The following is a 13,746-nucleotide window of genomic DNA, read 5'->3' as shown; positions in this document are numbered from 1 at the left end:
AAACCCAGCAAGTACCTCAGGGGACAGCACCAGGCGTCTGCCTCTTAAAGGCACAACCTCTCCCCCCCCCCCCCGACTTTGTTAGGAAACATTTTTAGCAAACTCAACCGAAACATCATGATATTAAATAACTGTTAATCTCTTCCTACTGCTGAAAAACTGGGAGAAAAGGGCTTTGTCTATGGGGCGGGCCCAAAGAGATCACTTAACTCCTACCTTTCCTGCCTGCCCCAAATCACCTGAAGTTGGGTGGCCAAATTTAAGTCTAAAAGCTTTGCCCTCCCAGAGTGAGGGGATGCTGGGAGGTGGTACTGTGCTCTCCTACTTCAGTACTAGTTCCTGAAAGAAAGGGATTTGATTCGGCTCATATGCACTCCCCTCAGCCTTGGAAAAAGACTTCTTGCTTCTTCCCCCAGCAACAGCACCCCACAATTCAATGGGGTGGAGGGAGATTATGGCTGCCGAACACTTCAATAGCCCATTGGAAGAAGGTAGCTTTGAGAATACAGATGGCTGATCTAATGTCAGTGAGAAGGTTAACAACAGCAACTCTGGCATGTCGAAACAGTCTGTGCTTGTGGGAGGCGGGAGGGACTGGTAAACCAGCTCATGAGGAATATAAACTGCAAGATAGAAAGGGAACAAAAGTCCAGCCAGATAAGCCAGGTCAAAGACTCTTGTCGGTTTTAACTTTTTTTTTTTTTTTAATAATTCTGCAGCAAATGAGATAACTAAGGAAAGAGCATTAGAATGTGAGTATCTTCTGTGAGCTATTAGGCTTATCAGGGCATTCTGGGCCAGTTGAGGACATGTTCTGGAATATGCAATGGGCTTGTGTGGCTGAGGACGGTGCAGCTGCTATGGAGAAGACTTAGTGAGACTTAAGCAGCTTCATTTTAGAAATCCCATGGCCTCCCAGGGTGAATCCACTGAGGGATGTGCCTAGATTCCTGATGTGGGCACCTGTATCCTCCTCTTCTGGCTTTTGGATGCCTCAGGTTCTTGGGGACCGATTTGGGCCTGATCTTCCTTTTCTCAGGAGTGCTGAGATTCCACCAACTTCGCTTGGACTAGTGGGTGAAAACGGGGCCCAAAGCTGACTGCAATCAAGCACCCAGAGCTAGACATAGCTGCTCAAAACATGGACCTAAACCAATCCATTGCAGTAGAGTAAAGTGCTGAGGAGAGGTTAAGAGTCATGCCTGGAAGTCCCAAATCCAGGGACTGTGCTTGGTTTGTGTGCTTGGTTTGTGTGTACTGAAGGCCCATTTACATTGCAGATGTTATCTAGCAAAAGGTAAATAAGCAAGCCACTGATGATTAGTGGAAAAAATGACACCTACCAGTTAATGTTCTTTGGTGTTTGGCTATATCCAAAGAGAAGAGAGCTAAAATATTAGGTATGTTTAGTGCTTCAAATCTTCCTTGTCTGATAGGAGTAGTTACATGGGAGTTTTGTTTCTTTGGCCTTCACCATTTTGTATTTGAAATATCAACTGACATCTGAATATACTATCCCTTGTGTAGGAGCAGAAAGAGGAGAGAAGGGTTCAAGGCAATCCATGGCATTAGATGTCAGGCTTTCCTTCTTGATTGGGCTAAGGTATCCTTTTATTACCCTTGTTGGTAATGCCTGTTACAGGCCAGAGACCTTCGACATTTTGCCTCTTTTCCTCTGACTACAGACTGAGATCCAACCTTCCGTTGTCACTACTTTTCAAGAGATCATTACCAGTAGCGTCTTACACTCAGTATTTAGGGCACAAACTCAGCACAATATTTAAACAGGCCATAGAATGTAATGGAGCTTACTTAAGCACATGCCTATCTTACGCATGAGAGTAACTCGCTGAATCGGCTGTAATTCAGAAACACTACTTCTCACCTCCACACCTATATGGATAACATCTCATAAACCTCACTTAGGCTGTGGTTACTTCCTATAGCTTATTGAAAATGTGGCTTAAAAAGCTCATGGAATGACTCTCTGCACTATTAATACATGCGTCTTGATTCTAGAGACGACCCACCTTGTTGCCAGGACAATATACCTCTTCCCTGGGGCGTCAGTAGGTGCCACAAGTCCTCTGGATCTTGACTCTGGAATATTTGTGTTGACAGAACATCGGTAAGTAGCTCTTTAAAATACTCTTGTATAAAGCTAGGTAGTTGTGCAGACTTGCAAGTTACCCAGGAGTTACTTTGTTCTTCTACTTGGTCCTCTTGGCATTAAAAGCCAACTCCGATGTTATCTTACAGAAAAATGTGTCTTCCGCTCAAACCTGAATTCTCAGTTATCCCATAAGGTTCTTGCAGACCACTCTAGCAGTGTGACGAGGCATGAGTCCCAATTAAAGTCCCTTTCGTGCTGCCAGAGCAGGTAGAGGATTCTTTCATGTAACAATATCAGGGACTGGATTGTTAGCAGCCTTTGTGCTAATGATGCTGGGAGTGAGGTAGTAGTTAATCCTGTTTAGGTGGCATCAGAAGGTCTTCTGTTGATAGGTACGTAAAGGTCTGTAGAGCAGTGGTGTCCAACATGCTAGCCACGTATGGCTATTTTGGCCAGTTGAGTGTGGCTAGTTCGGTATAGCAGTAGCCACTACAGAGCCTTCGGCCCTGTGTATATGTAGCCTGGAATCTTTGAAAATCACATAAAATCAAAACAAAATAGTGTCCACTCACACTCACACTCACCCCCTTGAATTGCATTCGGGCATAGTTTGTCCCACTGGCATGAGCAAGGCCAAGCCTTATTACACCACTAAGGCCGTGTCCACACTCAGGGGTTCTTTCGAAAAAAGTACCCTTTTTTCGAAAGAACTTCCCCTGCATCCAGACTCAAGCCGCGTTCTTTCGAAATTATTTCGAAAGAACGCGGCTTTTCTTTCGATGGCGGTAAACCTCGTTTCACGAGGAAGAACGCCTTCCTTCGAAAGTTCCTCTTTCGAAGGAAGGCATTCTTCAATGTAAAGAGGCCGTCTTCGAAAGAGAGCATCCAGACTCGCTGGGTGCTCTCTTTCGAAAAATCGGATTTCCTCTATCGAAAGATCCGCCTGCTGTCTAGACGCGATCTTTCGAAAGATGCTCTTTCGAAAGATGCTTTCGAAAGAAGCCTGCAGTCTAGACATAGCCGTAGATTGGTCTCCCAGACCATGTGGGAAAACAGTCCACTGTTGCACTGGGCATTCTCTTTAAAACCACATGGATTTGAAACATTAACCCAGCATTGCCCTGTTCTGTGGTGTATGGGCGAGAAAGTTGCTGTGGTCTGCATTCCTGTCTCTGTGCCCTGTATGGTCAAAAATGAGGCTTAAACCCGGATCCCTTCTGGATCCACTGCTTGGTTCTGTAGTTCTGAAGTAAATAACATTAAAAGTAAGGGAGGCACCACATTGATGTAGATTGTAGAGAACTTTAGGACTAAAATGGAGTGTGCCCATTGAAACAAGGGACACTTGAGTAACAGGATGCTTACTCGTTACGTGAAATTGCTTTCCTTTAAATCTTTCTTTTTGGGAAAGGCTGTGCGTTCTTGTCGTCCTTGGCAGCAAATCTTCCTCTGCCCTCCATGTTTCAGGAACTTGTCTGTCTCCTTGCAAACATCAGATTTAGTTTAGGCATAGCCAACCTTCAGGCCTGGTCTGCCTACACGTCACATTTCACTTAATATAGCTACTTCCCTTGGGGGTGGAAAATCCACCCTCCTGAGTGATGTAACTATGCTAACCTAACCCATCAAGGTAGGTGTAGCCGGGCTGATGGAAAAATGATTCCATTGACTTCACCTCAATGAGTGACACGAGTTGTCCTACACGGATGGAACAATTCTTCTGTAGGCGCTGGCTGCGTGTGCTCAGGTTATGCTGACATAGCAATGCTGGTCTAGTCCCTGACGTGCAGATGTGGCCTTTCTCTCTTCTGGAAAGGAGCTGGAGATCCATGAATATGATGTCGCGGTGGTTGTTTATAAATATTTGTAGCACCATCCATGTAAGCGCTTTGCAGAACTTAGGTAAGACGTATCGGCTTGCAGTCTAAATCTCTTCTGGCTTGGTTGGAAAGCCAAATCCACTTTAGAATCTCAGAACTGGGTCGTTCAAGTTTTCTTTGCTCATTGGGTAGAAGTGTGGCTCAGTGGGTAGAGCAACAGACTGGGACTTGAAGACCTGATCTTCTGGGTGACACGGATCAAGTCACTTAACTCATTTGAGTCCGATCTTTCCTGTGTAAGATGGAAATGACTAACTGCTTTTGCAAAGCACTTTTGAGTCTTACACAGGACTGGCCCGTCCCTAGAGAATTTTCTGTTAATACTGCTGGACAGAAGGCTGGGGGTTTTTAAATGGGGAAGACATTGATAGAGCACTTGGAATATTCAAGTCCTACTATAGTTGAGTCTTGGCTTCCACTAAGAGTGTGGCAATCATGCTGGCTAGTCCAGGTTTTTTTCCAATCTAGCATCGCAGTCTTTGCTAGTCAGTATGCAGCATATTGCTTTACTGGCCATCCTCTATCCTGTGACTTCAGTGTGGAGCTCTTATCTGTATCTATGCTAAAAATAGTATACTTAACTACAATTTAAAATGATATCTCAGACTTGTGTGCTCAGAGGTGATTTTTTTTTTATTATTTCTGGCGTTGTCTCCATGTTCAGATATGGCAGAAACTTTTAAATATCCTAGTGGATGGAACAATGAACTGGGGGTTCATAGAACTCTGTTTCTGTTTCTGTCTGACACTTATCTGCTAGGTGACCTTGATCAAGTCACTTTGTATCTCTGTTCTCCCTCCTGCTCTTTGTCTGCCTTGTCTACTTAGGAAATGCCTTGAAAAAGCAGGCAGTCCATGTGCTCAGTGCCTAGCATAATGAGGCCCCGATCTTGATCCTCTGGGTGCTACTGTTGTACAGCTAATAATAATTCATGCCAATGACCAGGAGACACACTGTGAATTACTAATTTGTGAGTGTCGCTAACGAACATGCAAAAGATACTTGCTTCATTTAAGTAACCTTAGTTTAGTTTGTAATTCCACAGCCTAGCAAAACCTGTAAAAGTTTTGAAACTAACGAAGCCTTGGTAATACAAAACCTTGCCACTGCTCTTCATTGTAAAGCTTTCAGGTTGGGGAGAGACTCGAAAGGACTCGATCGTTCCCTTTAAATGTGGAGATTGCATTCAAGGCAACGGGACTATGCCTGCCACGCGGAAGGGATGTTCTGTGCAGGGTTTGAGATGGAATACGTGGGCTCCAGCCCAGATGAATAAAGCTCTCCTCCAGTTGGTGAATGGGAGGGAGGAGGCGCTTTGTCTCCAGTTGTGACTAATGTTTTCTCTGGCCTCTTGTAAAAACCCGTGGCGCCTCTACCCCTGCCCAGAAGCCTCTCGTCAAGCTGCTCCGAGCATAGTGGTGGTCTAGTTCCACGTGGACTGAACTGCAAACTCTTCAGATTTGGGACGTTTCTTTTGAGCTCTTGGTCTAGGAATGGGGCTTAAACTCCTCCCTGGGAAGGGAAAAAAATTACCGGTACCTGTAATTCTTCTCACCACAAGTACACGATCGGATCGTAAGAGAGCCACTCACCCACTGCTTCCTGTGAGTCGTCAGCAGCGCTGCTAGAAAAGGAACTGCCTTGGGGTCACATGACTGCAGCTTTGCTGGGAGTTTTATATGCTCTGGTCCGCTCCGCCAGTCTGTCACTGGAGGCTCAGACGGGTCTGCCAGGACTGCTTACAGCTGCCGGAGATCAGTGCTGCAGGTAAACAACCCTTTTAAAACTAGCTTAGCGATTTAATCAGTTTTTACATTCCTTCTCGCCCCCCCCTCAAAAAAAAAAAGTCTTGGATCTCCAACTTTGCTAAACTCGGGTAATATTTGCTGCATTGTGTGATCTTTCTCCGTACTGTACTTAATGCAGGCAAAAGACAACCTTTCTAAAACGCTCTTAAATACAGTGAGACTTTTAGAACCGTTTCCTGAACAGTAATTAGTAGGTTTAGAATGAAGTAAAGAATCATTATACTTTATTTCCCTGCATTTTTGCTTTACTAAATGTCCTAAATTGACATCCTTTCCCTCTCAAATTAGGAACAAGGTTGGGCTTTTTCTACCCCGCCCCTCAGTTCTGAAGGTCTTAACTTGTCCATGAGCTAATAATTTCAGCAATATTTTCTTGCATAATATCACCAACAACTTCTGATTCCCCCGCCCCCCGCCGCCCGCAATGGGTAAGACCAGTAATGTGAATGTGGTAGTAGTTTAGCATGTTGTATCCACAAACTGGCACTGATGTAGATATTAAATAGGTATTGTGGTTTCCCTTATATTTGAAGGCTCTCTGGGTTCTTTAATCTTTTTGTTTTTTGTGGGATGGAACATCAAGCCACAACTGACATTTGAAACAGGTTTAAGAAAATGAGTGAGGTGTGTAAAACATGATCTGTGTTTCTCTCGTTCTTTAATACGGAACTTTTCGCTTACATGTACAGCTTCTCTTTCCATTCCAGTCATCTTTTTTGTTGCAGACTTTATTTTGTATTAAATAGCGTCACCATAGTTATCTGGTAATTTTCAGATTGAATCATGATCTTTACATTAAGGAAGCCTAAACAATTTTCTGTTGTCTGGTCTTTTAATCTTAGTCTGTGACCAGGACTCGGATACAAGGGGTGCACAACCCTGCACTTGTCTTTTTGGACCAGGTCCTGCAAACGCTTAAGTGCCTGTTTAATTTTACACACAATGGGCACGTCTAGACAGCAGGGCAAAAATCAAGTTCAGCTATGCAACATCAGGTATGCAACTGATGCAGCTCAAGCCGAAATAGCCTATTCGGCTTTGGTGCTGTCTACGCAGCAGGAAGTCTAAGGAAGAACTCTCTTACTCTTCATAAAATGAGGGTTTACAGGGGTTGGAGCCAGAAGTTCTCAAGCTTGCCATCCTTTCCAAATAAAGGCTTGCAGTACAGACACACTCTTTATTTCGGCGTAACATAAGTTATTCCGAATCAACGCTGTTGTGTAGACATAACCTATGGGAAATCCTACCAAAGTCAATAGGATTTTTCAGTGTGTAAAGTTAAATGTAACAATTAATTATTTTTTGGTATTGGTGTCTTGCGGGAAGTGGAAGCAGAGCGTCCGTTTAGATGGTCGTGGTCCCCCTGCAAAGCGATGGGTAATAGTTTTCTTTGGGATGACTAGAGATGCCTCCTGATGGAGTCTGCAACTTTCACATCTAGGAAGCATCTCTAGGTCTAGACAGATTGATGTGCAGTGCTGGAGAGGAGCCAGTGTCTGTGGTACATGTAGGTACCAATGATATAGGGAAGGGAAGGACAGATCCTGGAGGCCAATTTTAGGGTGCTAGGGGTGCGCAGACCAGTTAGGCAAAACTGCAGGGTCTTATTCCTGGTGTGGGTGATGGGTTTTTTTGGTGGATTTAGGTTTATTAGGAGCCAAGGAACCTTCTTAGGCAAGCAGGAACTTGCACAGGAAGAGTAGGCTCCACCTAAACCAAAACCAAACCAGATTCCTAGTATGTAAAACTAAAAAGGTCTTGGGGGTTTCTAAAGTGAGGGCTGAGGGAAAACTGACAGCTACAGAGGAGCAGCTCGGAGGGAGCCCTTGGGGTGAGCGGGGAGGACTTAGTAAAGGGAATACTGTATATCCTAGTGAAGAGGCAAAGATAGACATTGATCAAGTACAGGTAGGAACTAAAGAAACAGTTCAGTGAATCCCCTTCAGTTGCATCACATGAGGACAGACCACTGCATGTTGACTCATGTAAGTGCTTGACTAAAAATGCTAGAAATATTCTAAGGGGGTGAACTTCAGTTAATAGCTTTAAGTGAGGCTGTTAATACAGACGGCACCACGGATTCTTGGTGAAACAAGCAGTAATGCTAGGCTACAAAACAGGAGTGAGAACAGGTTGTACTAATGGAAGATGGCACTGGGAGTGAGCAAGTGTAGGGTCAACTACAGGAAACATCGTAATGGATCAAATGTAGAATCTTCCTGGATAGAAATTCCCTGCTTGACTATTGAGACGATAGGCGTGGGACTACTGACCGCCTGACGGGCCTGGTGAGGGTGACTGAAATGGCCAGGCAGGCCCAAAACCCGTATCGGCGAGGGATTCCTGCTATCCCCATGTCGATTCCAGGCATGTCCCCTCAGGGCGGGAGGGACGCAGAGCATTTCTAGACTCCTTACCATGGCGGCTGCGTGGAGCAGACTGTCCTGGAGCCGGCCAGGGAGGGGTAACTTGCTGTCGTGTAAGTAGCACAAGGGATCTGAGCAAAGTGGGTCTAGAGCTGAGCTGGTGGGTGACATTACGGTCTGGTCACTTGAAGCACCTCGTGGGGGTGAAAACCCTAAAGAAACCTGCCACGGGAGCATTAACCCCAAGAGAGGAACTGCTCTTAAAAAAGAGGATGCTGGTTTTAAATGGAAATGACAAGGAACAGCCACAAGGGTGAACTCAACAGGGTCCTGTGGCATCTTAGAGATGAGCATATTCATCAGCCGCTGTCATGGCTGGAGAGCAGCTCCGAGAGCTGTGGTCTGGGCAGCACTAAGTGCTGACTGCCCCATGCCCCCCGCTTCTGGGGGTGCAGAGCTCCCCCACGTGCCTTGCCCTGGGGCCTGGGGTAGCAGTTAACCCCCCTGGTCTCAGGCAGGCTGGGCCTCAGGCTCTTTGTACCACAACAAGGCCCTGCTCCAGAAGATCTAAGCAAACTCCGCAGCCCTGGGATGAGAGGGAAGGGCCTCTCTGGATTAAGGCAGGAATAAATGGCCAGCGTTCACCATGGGAAGAGGGGAATTGAATGGTCCCCCAGGATCCCTACTGGGCCCTGCGCTGGAGAAGGGGTAAAACCTGCAGCCTATACAGAGCAGAACTACTCGATGGTGAAGTCTGAAGCTCCCTGTGCAATCTCACAGAACTAGGTGGTGAAATAGCAGAGTGGCAACATGCACAGTAGTGCCTGTGGGGGGATGGGGGAAATGGGATCTAAATAGCGGGTACCACTCCAGACGGACCTTGGAGCTGTCATGGACAGTTCTCTGAGCACACCTGCTTGATGTGCATCTGCAGTCAGCAGAGCTGACCGTGTTGGGGACCAGCAGGAAAGCGACACCAGGAAATAGAAAATGTCATAATGCCATTGTATAAATCTGTGGTACTTTGAATACTGTCCTCTGGTCTCGTGTGCTTCAGCTCAAAGCTGCGTTGGAATTAGACAAGGTGCAGAGGAGGGCAGTAAAAATGTTTAGGGGGTGGAACAGCTTTCTCTTAGTCCCCGGCATTTCAATCTCTCCTGCTCAGTTTAGAAGAGAGCTAAGGGGCTGGGGGAGAATGGTGGATGGTGTGAGAAGGTGAATAAGGAAGTGTGTGTTATCCCTTCGTGTAACACGTTAAGGTCACCGCTAGTTCACAGGCAGAAGGGTTCAACAAGCCAAAGGAAACGCTTATTCACCCAGCGAACAGGCGGCGTGGGAGACTGTTGCTAGGGAGTGTTGTGAAGACCAAAAGTATAACCGGGTTCAAAGGGTTGGTGCATGGAGGATAGATCCATTAATGGCTTTTGGCTGCCATGCTCAGGGCCTCCACTCCGAGTGTCCCAGAAGCTGGGGCGTGGTGATGGGCTGGATCACTAAATAATTACCTACTTCCCTTAATTACCTCTGAAGTGTCCAACACAGGCCAGTGCTGCAAGACAGGATCCGGGGCCAGATGGGCCCTTGTTTTGATAGGTGTCAGTTACTTTGTTCAAACTGAACAGTTTAGATTGCTATAAAATGTAAGATTTGAACCATACGAATGAATCACAGCGCTTGTCCGGCACCAAGAATAGACTTGACAGATTGTTGACAAACATGCACAACTGTGCGCTACTTCCCTAGTATAGAGACGTTTGAAAATACTCCTATAAATGATTTGCTCTCTGGATCCAGATGTCTTCCGTCCTGTGTCTGACGTAACCCTTTGTAACCGGGTGGCCTTATCACCCTGTCAAAGGTATGTGTGGGAGACAGGGGTGGGTGGTGATGTCAGGTGTAAATTTGTGACCACAGTTAATCCTTGATGAGGGTGACCGTATTTCCCTGTGCTAAATATGGGACGCCTGGTAAAATTGCTCCTATTCACCGAGTTCACAGCAATCAATTGTATAAATACTCAAATTAACACCAAGTTGACTGAATCCCTGTTTGAAAGGAAATACTGCAGCGTCACATTCTTTATTTGCTGCCTTATCTTTAAGGCTTTAAGATAGATAAGGAGGGATGAGACAAACACTCCCAAATGCCCATCTCAACAGGGTGGGGAGGAGAGGAGGTGACTGACCCAACCCCTTCTGCCTGGCATGCTGGGCTCCCAGGGCGGGTCTGCCTCTTCTGCTCCCTGGCATGTGGGTGGGGGGGAATGCAGGGTCATGTGTGCACCCCTCCCTCCGGCCATGTCTGCAAAGGCTCTCACTAGAGCAGCAGCCTTTCTACACTGCAGAGGGGAAGGGATAGGCGCTGCTTCCAGGCCCGGGGAAGAGCAGAGGAAAAATGCAATCTCAGACCTCACTTCCCCCCCCCCCACACACCCGCTACCACTCCCCGGTGGCTGGAAGCAGCTTGTCCCCTCCTGCCCACACACCATGTCAGGGTAGTTAACTTCTCCAGGCTGCTTGGAACCCAGCATATGCTGGAGGGGTTAAGCCTTAGGATGCATTGTGGAACCTGCCTGCAAGGGCTCCAGCGAGCCCAGCCCAGAGGTGGCTCACGAGGGCAGCACGCTTGGGACAGAGACCCAGGGTGCAGGTGTGGGAAGTGTGGGTGAAACCTCTGCCCTGAGAGTAGGGTTGCCAGGTGCCCAGTATTGACCCGGACACTCCAGTATCTTTGCCTCCTGTCTGGTTAAAAAAAAATCAGAAAATACCAGACACCTAGAATGTACGTCCAGTATTCTGATTTTATTCCCACTGCCAGGAGGTGACAATACCGGACCGCTGGCAACCCCACAATACACTCAGCAACCGGGCTCAGCCTCAGGACCCCCTCCAGGTCTCCCCACCCCCCTGCTTGCCTGGTTCCGCAGGGGAGCTGTCTTGTGGCTGGAGCAGAAAAACAAGATGGATGCTGGCAAAAAGGGGCCGTGCTGGTGTGGGGTCTCTTCCCTCAACTTCAGTTTCTCTTTTTTTTTTTTTTTTTTTTTTTTTTCCTGGTGGCTTTATGGGGGGGGGGGGGGGGGGGGTATTTTTGGTTAAACAATCTGGCAGCCCTACCTGGGAGATCGGGTTGCGAACAGGCCGGAAATGGCTCCCCCTTTGCTGCAGCTCCAGCCAAGGGGCTTCCTTGTGCCAGCACTGAGGGGCTTGGCTCTTCCTGGGCCTTGGGCTGTCCGGGGCGCTGGGGCAAGGAAGGAGCCTGCTGGCCAGGGCTAGTGAGCTCGGTGCTCCGGTCTGTGCTCCGGTCTGGAGCTGGTTCTCTGGGCAGTGCTGGGAACGGGGTGTGCCTGGTGTGCAGGGCGACCTGGAGGAGCAACGGGGCTGGAGGGCGAAGCTTGGAGAGGAGAAGCCCGTAAAGGGCTGATGGGTGCTGGATGCCACGTGGCATCTCCCTGCACTCCCCAACTGCTGCAGCCGGTGCTAGCTAGAAGCCAGCCGGGGAAGGGCCCTGCAGGGTGAGAGCTGGAGCACATGTTGCTGGGGCTATGCTGACAGACCAGCAAGGGAAGAGGCTAGCCCCAGGCACCCACCACCAGCCTTGCATCTCCACCTCCTCACTGGCCGTGGGACTTCCCCCTCCCTGGGAGGCCTTAAATACAAGACAGTCCCTTTAAAAGCAGGACACTGGGTCACCCCATCACTGATACCAGTTTAAAAACAATCAGCCTTGTTTTGAGTACAGGGCGGGTGGGGCAAGCCCTCCCAAAGTACTGGACGTTCATCATAAGTCCAAACAGTTGTCTGGTTTACTTGAGGCTTTGACTTAAAACCGATTAATTGTTCTCCTCTGGGAGCAGGAGACCAACGCTGAGCTGCATAACCAAAATCTGTTTCTAGAGACTTTGAGGGGGGATACTTTGAAACTTCTGTTTCCAGCTCCGATAAGAAGGCAACAGGAGGGCTCCTAGAGGTGGAGATCAGTCACCTGAATAGACGTGCTGCTGGGCATGGCCAGTGTAGGAATGGAGGCTGCACAAAGGTAGCCGAGACGGCTACGGTCAGGGTTAGCCCATGTCATTGGAGTCTTTCATTTGAATGCGAAAGGTTCCATAGGGCTGCAGAATCTCAGGCATCCATGAGCAACCTGCTGACCACTTCACTTGATTGTTCTCTGTGAATCCAGGGACAAGACACAGCGCTCGGCTCAATGAGACTCTCCGCTGTAAGTGGTGCCAAAGGACCATGGACCTCTTAGAGGCAGGTGTGGTTTAACTGTCCAGTTCTGACCCTGTAGCGAGCTGCTGGGCTGCGACCCAGCAGTGCTAATCTGTCCTGTGAAATCTCTGTGCAACTCGACCATGCTTGTGGATAAAATCTAAAATTCTGCCTGGGTCAGTCTTCCGCTCCCAAATCCGGACAACATGAATATCACTCAGCCATATCCGCGTGTTCTCTTTTCTGCAGACTTGCTTGCGGTAGCATTACATTCATCCAGTGTTGAGCTAGATCACAGTTGCAGATAAACTTAGGCTGCTCCAGATATTTGTTCTCTAGATGTAACTTGTTTTAGTACCCCCCCAATGAAGCTTTCATTTCTTTTCTCTTGGTTTTCACTATCTAGAAAATTATTTTATTTTAAAAATACATTTCTCTAATAAAGGCTTTGAGCTAGGCGGGGAGACTGAAAGAACTGGGCTTGTTTAGCATGGAAAGGAGAAGACTGACAGGGGCCATGAGAGCAGTTTTCAAGTACCTACAAGGGTGTCACAAGGAGGAGGGAGACTAATTGTTCTCCTTGGTCTCTGAGAACAGGACAAGAAGCAAGGGGCTTAAATCGCAGCAAGGGAGGCTTAAGTTGGACATTAGGAAAAGCTTCCTGCCTGTCAGGGTGGTTAAACCCTGGAATAAATTGCCCAGGGGGGTTGTGGAATCTTCATCTCGGGAGATATATAGGAGCAGGTTGGACAGACACCTGTCAGGGATGGTCTAGATCTCTACTCCCCTTTGGAAGCCCCAGGGGCCACAATGATACTCACAGCACATGCCGAGAGCTGCAACTGAAGTGTGGTTGTATGTACGTAGCTTTTTACACTGACAGTCATGCATACAAAGATTAGGGCAAAACTACACAATACACAGGCCCCCTTTAAGTCAGTTCTGCTGGTATTAATACAATGCAACATTCACTTGACTTCCACCTCAACAGCCAGATCGAAAGCATCCGCAGCCCCGAGGGCTCCAGGAAGAACCCGGCCCGGACCTGCCGGGACCTGCAGCTCTGCCACCCCGAGTGGAAGAGCGGTGAGTGGTGGGCCCGGCTCTCCCAGGCCTCGGCTTCTCGTGGGCATGGCTCCACTGCCGACCCCAGACAGGACGCTGGGCTGGATGGACTGTTGGGCTGCTCTTAGGTTGTGTATCTTAACATAATTGTATTAGAAAATGGCGACTAATGCCTCTTTTATTTCTTAGAATTGGTCTTGATTGAGACCAATTCTATGTGAATAGAAATTAGAATTTTAAATTGTGGGGGTTTTATTAGTTACCTATCCAGCTCATTAGGTCAGTTTAACTGGAAAAATTAC

The 13,746-nt window shown here is 47.7% G+C and overlaps 1 protein-coding gene across 5 annotated transcripts in view; it reads left to right on the top strand.

The window, feature by feature from the left end:
- VDR (vitamin D receptor) overlaps window positions 1-13,746 on the top strand; it is a 74,923-nt gene that overhangs the window by 5,835 nt on the left and 55,342 nt on the right. For 3 of the 5 annotated variants that reach the window (XM_089774783.1, XM_089774780.1, XM_089774782.1), the window contains one exon: window positions 2,020-2,128. The exons of 1 other annotated variant lie outside the window; for it this stretch is intronic. Coding sequence is in view for 1 of the 4 variants with exons in the window: in XM_089774779.1 (XP_089630905.1) it covers window positions 5,674-5,761 (88 nt within the window). In the remaining 3 variants the exon portion in view is untranslated. Of the gene's footprint in view, window positions 1-2,019; window positions 2,129-5,118; window positions 5,762-13,746 lie in introns of those variants that run through there. One more of the 5 variants, XM_089774779.1, reaches the window with a different exon arrangement.

Source organism: Pelodiscus sinensis, chromosome 31, assembly GCF_052426305.1.
Source record: "Pelodiscus sinensis isolate ZL-2025 chromosome 31, ASM5242630v1, whole genome shotgun sequence".
Classification (NCBI taxonomy): domain Eukaryota; kingdom Metazoa; phylum Chordata; order Testudines; family Trionychidae; genus Pelodiscus; species Pelodiscus sinensis.
The sequence above is the reverse complement of the archived record's forward strand: the minus strand, read 5'-3'. Positions and strand labels throughout refer to the sequence as shown.